General features: G+C 50.1%; 1 protein-coding gene across 2 annotated transcripts in view; it reads right to left on the bottom strand.

Moving 5' to 3' along the window:
- Positions 1–1,291: 1,291 nt before the first annotated feature.
- Positions 1,292–9,120, bottom strand: part of ARMH3 (armadillo like helical domain containing 3) — a 223,820-nt gene continuing 215,991 nt past the window's right edge. The window contains exons 25-26 of one of the 2 annotated variants that reach the window (XM_023206477.1): positions 5,547–5,663; positions 1,292–3,374 (exon numbers count right to left, since the gene is read on the bottom strand). In XM_023206477.1, coding sequence (XP_023062245.1) covers positions 3,282–3,374; positions 5,547–5,663 — 210 coding nt within the window. In that variant the 3' untranslated portion in view covers positions 1,292–3,281. The remainder of the gene's footprint in view (positions 3,375–5,546; positions 5,664–9,120) is intronic. The other variant, XM_023206479.1, reaches the window with a different exon arrangement.

Genomic DNA, 9,120 nt, shown 5'->3' with positions numbered 1-9,120 from the left:
AGCAGGCTCATCGTGAGCCAATGGACTACTATTTCGTCTTCTCTCAAGTCCCAGAAGGACCCCCCAACTCTTACCCACTCCAGGACCCCGTCTCTGGAACCTATTCACTCTCAGGGTGCCTCCTTCACTGATCTAATGACCCCCAATAGACCGACTAGGAAGATAAGAAAACTAGTGAACCATGTCAGTTTCTCAGACATCCTTGCTCTTTTGTTCCTCCCCTGCAGCAACTTTTCTGCCCTTCTCTTTTGTCACCTGTCCTGTCCTAGATTCCTTGTTTTCCAGCAGATTTGGGGAGCGACTGACAGGTTTGGGGATCCAAGTCAAGATACACAGTAGGAAAGAAATGCCCTTGTTATGAAACCCCTTCTTTAAGATTAGCTGCTTTTCCAAAGGCAGGGCTAGCACAGAAGCTGGGCTCCCTCATCTCCCAGGAATGGATCCTGAATGTTTGAGCTCCACAGGTCTGACCTTCCTCAGGATGCTTCTGGGCTCTGCACCCAAAAGCCCCCCAACCCCTTGCTATGAGGATGAGCGGCCCTTGTCTGGTGGGTCTGAAGGAGTGACCAGTTAAGACCAAAAACTTTAAAGTGACTCAAGCACACTTAATTTCTTCAGGTAGCTTTAATTTCTAACCACTTGATTTAATCAATCCAGCAGGAATTGTAGTGGGAGTTCCAGCCTAAGAGGGGGACAAGTGGCTGAGGGTAAGACTGTCTTTAGGAGCAGTGCCCTGCGATTGGCTCTCCCTTGGCTCTGGAGGAGCCTCCACAGACCTGGCGTAGAGGCTGGGCATAGAAAGTGCTTGGGCAGCTCCTGTTGAGGTTGTTTTCCAGGAGAGAATGGACACTCTCATTCGGAGTTCTTGGAATAGGTATATGTGAATAAACTGGTAAAGAGAAGGGCCTTTACAATGGAGGGCAAGGAGCCCTCTGCTTAGTGCCCCATGCCCTTGACCCGTCCTCATTCACTTGGAGGAAAGGCTGGCAGGAATCCAGAAGTGGCCAAATGGGTTGGCTTGCCTCCTCAATACCACTACGTTTGGAAATAAGGGAACTAACTCCCTTCTCCCTCCTTTTACCCAGAGGGCAAGGGAGGTTACAGCTCTGTGAACCCAACTGGCCCCTACTAGGGCCAGGAGACTCAGAGGAAGGAGGAGAGTTCACAGGGGTGGGTAGGGGTCCCCTAGCCAGATGGGAGCAATACCTAGGAGATTACCTTACCTCTATGTTTGAGGAGTGAGTCTGGGCAACAGAGATTAAGAGAAAAAAAAAAAAAAGGCAACACTAAAGATAGTCCCACACAAATCAATTTTTAATAATTTCAACTTGCCACCAGCTCCAGATCCAGCTGCTTTGGGGGTTTATCACCAGGGAAAATACTAAATGCCCCAGGCTGAGCTATCCATTCACTGATCAGACAACCCAGCCTGTGATCTCTTAAGAACCTACATCTACACATGGCAGCCTGTTACTGGATTCTCTGGAACTAGCGCATAGCTGCTTAATGTTAGAGCCAGAACTCTGGTTGCCAGGGAGGGCAAGTAACCCAAAGAGATTTGAGGTTAAATGGATAGCAGCCCAGGTGGTCCCAGACATGCTCTCACTGCTGAATTCCTCCACTTACTCCTAGAATATACCGGTGCTGTTTGCTCCCGCCATCCTGAGGGCTTTAGAAAGTGCTTTAAAAAGGGAGGATCTTGAAGCAGCAGCTATTTCCGAGGCAGCTGTGGGGAAAGCCTATAGAGATTCCATGGAGGCTATCCAAGGGAGGAAGCACAAGCCAACTCCCCAAAAGTCAGATTTGCCTGTGGCCCCACCCAGAATCTAAGTGGACAGAATGGAGGCCTTATGCATGATGCTCACCTGGCCTGTTTCAGATGGAGGGCAAAAACAAAACACAAAAAACTTTACCCCCAGAAAGTTCTCTCCCTCCCAGGCACTAGACCACGACAGGAACAGATTCCTCCCCAGAGGAAATTCTCAGGCAGGTTGGATGTAAACAACAGCAGGGTAAGGGGGTGGAACACGTGGAGGGGAGCTTAGCAGAGGCAGGAGAGGCTGCCAGAGGAGGGGGGGCTAGGGAGGCGGGGGAGCTGCTGGAAAGGGAACCAGCACAGTAGGCACCTTGAGGGCTCCAGAAAACCTGTCAATGTTTATTTCATACATACCCTAAAGACAGAGTAAACGAGATTAGAAACGAAGTTAAGGTTGTGATCCTATTGTGCTGATGGGTCAAATGGGTCAGAAGGAGGGGAAAGGTAATGGTACACTCCTAGTGCCAACAGTAAAATTCAAAAGGCGGTGGCCAGACAGCAGAGCACTGGGCAGATTCTCATCTCCAGTTTCCCAGAGGAGTCAACTCTGAATTCAGAAAATAGGAAAACTGGCCGGGCACAGTGGCCATGTCATGGTGGCTGACAGGAACAAACTCTAGAGGATGTGAGAACATCATCTGGGCTCCCAGCACTGTGGGAGGCCAAGGCAGGTGGATCATGAACTCAGGATATTGAGACCATCCTGGATAACATGGTGAAACCCCATCTCTACTAAAAATACAAAAAATTAGCTGGGCATGGCGCACACTCCTGTAGTCCCAGCTACTCAGGAGGCTGAGGCAGGAGAATCGCTTGAACCCAGGAAGCGAAGGCTGCAGTAAAGCTGAGATCAGGCCACTGCACTCCAGCCTGGGTGACAGAGGGAGATGCCATCTCAAAAAAAAAAAAAAGGAAAAAGGTACCCCATTCCTACCCTACCCTAAATCTGAGCCAAGGGTCCTGATGATTGGACAAAGTGCCAGTGGGGGCAGGGGACACAGATTTCAAGCCAAGCAAAGCCCCAGGCCCAAAGGAAGCAAGATGTAGCTCCAGCTATATCTGAGAGTTCATCTGTTTTCAGAAGCCGAGCAGAGCCACTGACTTTCAGGGTGCTGGCATTACCCTGAGGCTTGCCTCACCAGCTCCCGAAAATTAGTCAGTAGCTACAGCTTGTAACCTCAAGATTGGAAATATGAGGGGCTATTAGGGAGCCCACTCTGGAAGTCCCCATATTCCTGGAGGCCTCTCCCCACTGTGCCCACCCATTCCTCCCCAAATAAGATTATCCCTGGCTTGACCCTCTTGCCCCTGCTGCCCAAGCTCCACTGATGTGTGGTCTTCACCAAGAGAACTTGGTATCTGTGTTTCTCTGCAACCTCAGGGGCAGCCCCCTCCCCTCGCTCCCCCTCCAGCCCATGATCATCATGGGTAAGGGCAGTCAGAGGCTGCTCAGTTAGGCGTGGCCTCAGGAGATAGTGGAGAACTCCTTGAGCAGGACTTCTTGGCTGAGTGTGTGGAAGGCCAGGTTTCTCCGGACGTTGGTGCTAATGGATCGAACCTGGGAAAGGGTAGGTGGGGAAGGTGGGAGGGCACAGCCAGAGAGAAAACAGGAGAGAGTCAGTTCCAAACGGGAGAGGACAGTGCCTGCTACACGGGTCACTAGAAGTCTCTCTCTTAGGAAATGAACCCTTAACAGCTATTATCCCTGCAGGCAAATGAGCAAACAGTTCCTTGACAGCAGGGAAGGAGAGAAGAGGGGCTGATAGGAACAAACTCTAGAGGATGTGAGAACAACATCTGGGCTCCCGGGGAGGTAGAAGCAGGCACAGACAAGAAAGGAGGGCTGAGGGTGGCCTCTGTCCCTGCTTTGGCTATGCAGAAGGGGGACTGGGCTGCTCAGTGATCTGATGGAGGAGGAAAAACTGAGGCCAGAGGACTCATGCTCTTGTACCACCTCTGTTTAGATGTGTTTCTAGTCTCTTCACTCTCCCTTTGGATTTATCTACACTTTCGGGTTGGCAGGAGTGTTTAGAGATGCAGTCCTTTTCTGGCATAGATGGCAAGGGTATGATCCAAGGAGGCCAATTTCAATGGCCAGGGCCAGGTGACACTGCTAGTGAGTCCCAGCTTGGGAGCAAGGCCAAGTGTTCTTAACTCCTATAGTACTCCTTCTAAGATGCCTGCCCATTCGTGAGGAAAGCCTGGGGCGTATCCTTGCCGTGTGCCCACTGCTCACCTCACGTACTCTCTACCCACAGAACCCTGCACGACGTGTTGCCTGGGTCAGCCCAGGAAAAGCCTGTAGAGAAAGGGTCAGAGGGCCAAAGTCTCTACTCTGAGAGGGTTCCAAGAGGAATCTGGCAGACTCTTCAAGGAGATTTTCCCATAGGAAACAGCTGTGTAGGTTGCCTGAGAAACAAAAAGGGGAGGGAGAAGGACAGTGTGTCCTCCTGGGCCCCAAAGTCTCAGACGCTTTCCTTCAACTTCTGCTATGCTATAGGAAACTTAATGAAGTTGTCAGGAAGGAAACAGAAGAAAGGGTAGCATGGCAAACAGCAGGAAATTTGGGCTCATTAGCTCCAAACTGGACCAGACCCTCTTTGCTTCCCTGTGCTAGGGGAACGAATATGAGCAGAACTGAGTAAGGCCATGGTGAGTGTCTCAGAGCCTCGAGACACCGCTCCTGTAACCCTCTCCAGCTCCTCATAGATTGCTCTCTGTTAACCACTGGCTCCCAGTACTTCCTCCACATCAACTTAAAGTCTTGCCAACCATTCCATAAAAATGCTCTACTCTGCTATCACTTTACAGTAATGATTTCTGTGTTCCAAACTAACTCACCCCAGAGCATGTCTTCCTGACCCTTTGGAAGTCCAAAATCCTGAGGAATGTCATCTCAGGAACAGAGTTGGGCTATGTTCAGCACAAGACAAACGATCTAAAATACAGTGCCTTCACCACACAATTGGCATGGTTTAAAAGCTGAGCTGATGCAAGTTCAGCCCCAGCAGAGGGAGGTCTAAGGATAGGGAAAGTGGGTACAGAGGCCTGCATGTCCTGGTCTCGGTCCCCAGCCAGGATGTTTGTGTAAACCAAGCTGGTAGGGTGACAGGACTGCAGGGAGGCTGAGCTTTTCTTGAGAACAGCTCAGAGTACAGGGCAGGAAAGGGACCATCAATAGGGCTAGCTCTGTGGGGACAATGACTGGGAAGTTAAGTAGGAGGCAGAGCAAATGCTCATGGCTCCAAGTGCCCAAGGGTGGGGGCTGCAGGAAGCTGAGTGATTGGAAAGCAGGGAGCAGAGAATGGAGAACTAGATCGGGAGGGGACTCAGACCAGCGGCCAGTTAGGAGTTTGGAAAGATGTAATTCCATAAGAAGGGGAAGAATAAATTACTCTTATTAGTTGCCCGGAGGACAGGTTAAGGAATAATGAGCTAGATCTGCCCCTGGGAACACACATCAAACCCCAGGCTCAGCTGGAGCTGTACAAGGACTGTCTCCATGGCTGCAGAGGAGAAGTAGGCAATACCACCTCAAATAGCATCTTCTCTTACTGCCTGGTACAGTGGGGGGAGAGAAGTTGCATACCCCATCCCAGTAGACCCCTCAAGTCTTGTTTTATCTGCCCTTAGCAAACCGCAGTTGTCCCCTAGAAGCCCATCTGCACAGTAGAACCCAGTGGCTGGGGGCGGGCCCTTAAGACACAGGCAGAGGCGGTGGGGCACTCACCAGCTCTTTGAAGAAGGCAGCTTCCTTGTGCTGCTCTGAGTAGCGCTCATACTGGTCCAGGCCGTCCTGCAGCTTCAGTGTGAGTGTGTCATAGTTGGCTCTCACCACCTCCAGCACCTGGGGGACATCAAGAGCCAGGCAGGGCTTAGGCCATGCAAATCCCACATCCCTTAGCTCCACGCTGCTGATCTACTGGTTTGGGTTTGGTCTATGTCAGCACCCCCAAGAAACCTTGCTCATTACTTATCTTCCAGAAAACAGCCTGGCTACAAGGAACGATGCCTCAGGTTTCTGGGACCACTTTCTCTCTCTCTCTTTTTTTTTTTGAGACTGAGTCTTGCTCTGTCGCTCAGGCTGGAGTACAGTGGTGTGATCTCAGTTCACTGCAACCTCGGCCTCCCAGGTTCAAGTGATTCTCCTGCCTCAGCCTCCTGAGTAGCTAGGACTACAGGGACACACCACCACACCTGGCTAATTTTTATATGTTTTAGGAGAGACAGGGTTTCACCATGTTGGCCAGGCTGGTCTCGAACTCCTGACCTCAGGTGATCAACCCACGCTGGCCTCCCAAAGTGCTGGGATTACAGGTGTAAGCCACTGAGCCTGGCCAACTTTCTAATCTCTTTCTTTCTCTTTTTTTTTCCTTCTCGAGACAGAGCCTCACTCTTATCGCCCAGGCTGGAGTGCAGTGGTACAATCTTGGCTCGCTGCAACCTCTGCCTCCTGGGTTCAAGCAATTCTCATGCTTCAACCTCCTGAGTAGCTGGGATTACAGGTGTGTGTCATCATGCCTGGCTAATTTTTGTATTTTTAGTAGAGATGGGATTTCTCCATGTTGGCCAAGCTGGTTTCTAACTCCTGACCTCAGTTGATCCACCAGCCTTGACCTCCAAAAGTGCTGGGATTACAGGCGTGAGCCACTGCACCCACCGCGACTTTCTAATCTCTTCTATTCCCTGCCTTTCCTGAACAGCCCAGCCTGGCCACCAAGTCTGTTTACTCTGAGTATGGTAAAAGAGCATGAGAAGAGGTTATAGAACAGTAAGCATCTCAGCTTACCAGTATCCCTGACACCACAAATGTGCTCTCAGCCTTATCCTGAAGCTTTCCCTGGCCAGGTTGTCACAGTTGCTGAGTAAGACTTTGCCAATGTCTCCTTCCTTATCCCATTCTGGGAACCACATTTCTTCAGTCTTGGGATGTTCCTCAGCACCATCTGCTACTTGTTTTCATTGCTCAGTGCCAACTCAGTCTTCTTATCCAGTGCCTGGATTGAACTTTAAGGCATCCCAGCCTTTGGGTATAGGGTACGCTTTCAAGACTAAGCTAGAGCCTTTGTTCTGTGGGGTTTTTCTCCCATAACACCTCTCTGATTTTCTATGTGGGGAGGATTCAGACTTCCACTGACTCCAGGAACCTTGAATATCTGTGGTTACAGAAAGAAGGGACTGTTCATAGCCAGGCCAGATGTGACTTCAGCTTATAAGATCATGAATTAAAGGTAGGGGCAGTTGAGGGAGAGGCACTACACATCAAATCAGAAGAAGTGAGCTAGGAAGAAAGGGGAGACCAGGAGAGGGGATAATCATTCACTCTGATCATCAGAATGAAGTTGATCTGACCTGGAGGAAAGCCTATGGCATTGCGAGGAGCACCCTGCTCAGTAGGGAGCTTGGAGGAATTAGTGAGTGACAAGGAACACACAGCTCTGATAGAAGGGGGTGGGGGGTTGGGAAGAGGAAATAAGCCAGAGTCAAGATGGAGGACAGGCTCTTGAGGGGCCCAAAGGTGCCTCTGCACTGCTCCCTGTACCAGTCCAAATTTGTGCCAGGCAGACTTCACTTGGTAGCAAATACTCTGGCTGCCAAAAATTCCTGAGGAGAGAGAAGGGCTGGAGGGCACAGGGAAGGCTTGTGTCCCTATGGGAGAGTTACTGAGTTTGGTTTGGGAGGGAAGGAACAGCTAGGGCAAAGGTCTGGCCCAGCTTTCTTCCTTTCAGACACCCAGTTCTACAAGATCATTCTGCCTGGTGTGTCCCACAGACTGAAGTATAGGCTGGTTCCTCTGCTTCTCATTCCATTTGTCAGTTCTGTAGGCAGGAGGACTGGTACCCAGCAACAGCAGTCACCCACAAAGTAATCTGGTCCTCTCATGCACGTGGGCTGGACTCGTGGCTGGAATATCTGCAGCCAAGGTCTTGGCTCAGAAGTGAATGGCTCAAGCCCAGAAAAAGGCAAAATTCCTCCAAGATGGAATCAGCCCCTAGGAACCAGGCAGAATAGAATAATACATGTTTTCCTATGCCCTGAAATCTGGGGAGCCTCATCTATGCTTAGGACCCAGCAACTTGGGCTCAGCCTTTCCTGAGGGGTATCAAGTGCCAAAGGACAAACATCATGCTAAAGTCAATTTCTGCGAAAGAAGTTACTGCATGTGAAGAGATGGTTGTACCTTCTGACTACATCCTGAGAGCTTCAGGCTGCAGGTAAGGCTGCTTTGATCACCTGGACTTTCTCCTCTTGCCAGGGTAGGGTAGAAGGTCTAAGGTCTCACTTAGAAGAGTGATTTCTTCCTATCCCAATAAATCTGGCTTTTGCCAGCATGGTTTAGTTTAGTTTGTTACAGGGAAGTGAGAGCAGAAAAGGTCCCTGAGCTACTAGCTCCTTGGAAGAAAACCAGAAGCAGCCGGATGTGGTGGCTCATACCTGTAATCCCAGCACTTTGCGGGGCCAAGGCAGGCAGATCACCTGAAGTCAAGAGTTCAAGACCCAGCTTGGCCAACATGGTGAAACCCCGTCTGTACTAAAAATACAAACATTAGTGGTGGTGTGCACCTGTAATCCCAGCAACTTGGGAAGCTGAGGCAGGATAATAGCTTGAAACCCGGGAGGTGGAGGATGCCATGATCTGAGATCGCGCCACTGTACTCCTGCCTGGATGACAGAGTGAGACCTTGTCTCAAAAAAAAAAAAAAAAAAAAAAAAAAAAAAAAAAAAAAAAAAAAAAAAGAAAAGAAAACCAGAAGCCTGGCTGGACTTATGGTGCCCGTGATCTCAGCTCTCCTCTTGTCCAGACACTGCCCGTTGCCACCTCCCCCTTCCCTGGCCCTTTCTTTTTTTTTCTTTTTCTGAGACAGAGTCTTGGCGCAATCTCGGCTCACTGCAAACTCCACCTCACAGGTTCAAGTGATTCTTCTGCCTAAGCCTCCTGAGTAGCTGGGAATACAGGCACCTGCCACCATGCCCGGCTTTTTTTTTTTTTTTTTTTTGGTATTTTTAGTAGAGATGGGGTTTCATGATATTGGCTAGGCTGGTCTCCAACTCCTGACCTCAGGTGATCCACCTGCCTCGGCCTCCCAAAGTGCTGGGATTATAGGCGTGAGCAACGGCGCCTGGCCTTCCCTGACCCTTTCTTGTGGGCTTACTTCCTTTCTTCCTCTTATACCTGAGGAAAGTTGCCTGTCAGTTCATCTAGTCTCTGCTGTCTCCTGCCCTTGTCACTTTTCTTTTACTCCGAAGGGAAAAAATACATTCTAGGCTCAGGTCTGGGCCCCAACCCATCCAAGACTTCAGAA

Source organism: Piliocolobus tephrosceles, chromosome 9, assembly GCF_002776525.5.
Source record: "Piliocolobus tephrosceles isolate RC106 chromosome 9, ASM277652v3, whole genome shotgun sequence".
NCBI lineage: Eukaryota > Metazoa > Chordata > Mammalia > Primates > Cercopithecidae > Piliocolobus > Piliocolobus tephrosceles.
This window is presented reverse-complemented; position numbering and strand designations above follow the sequence as displayed.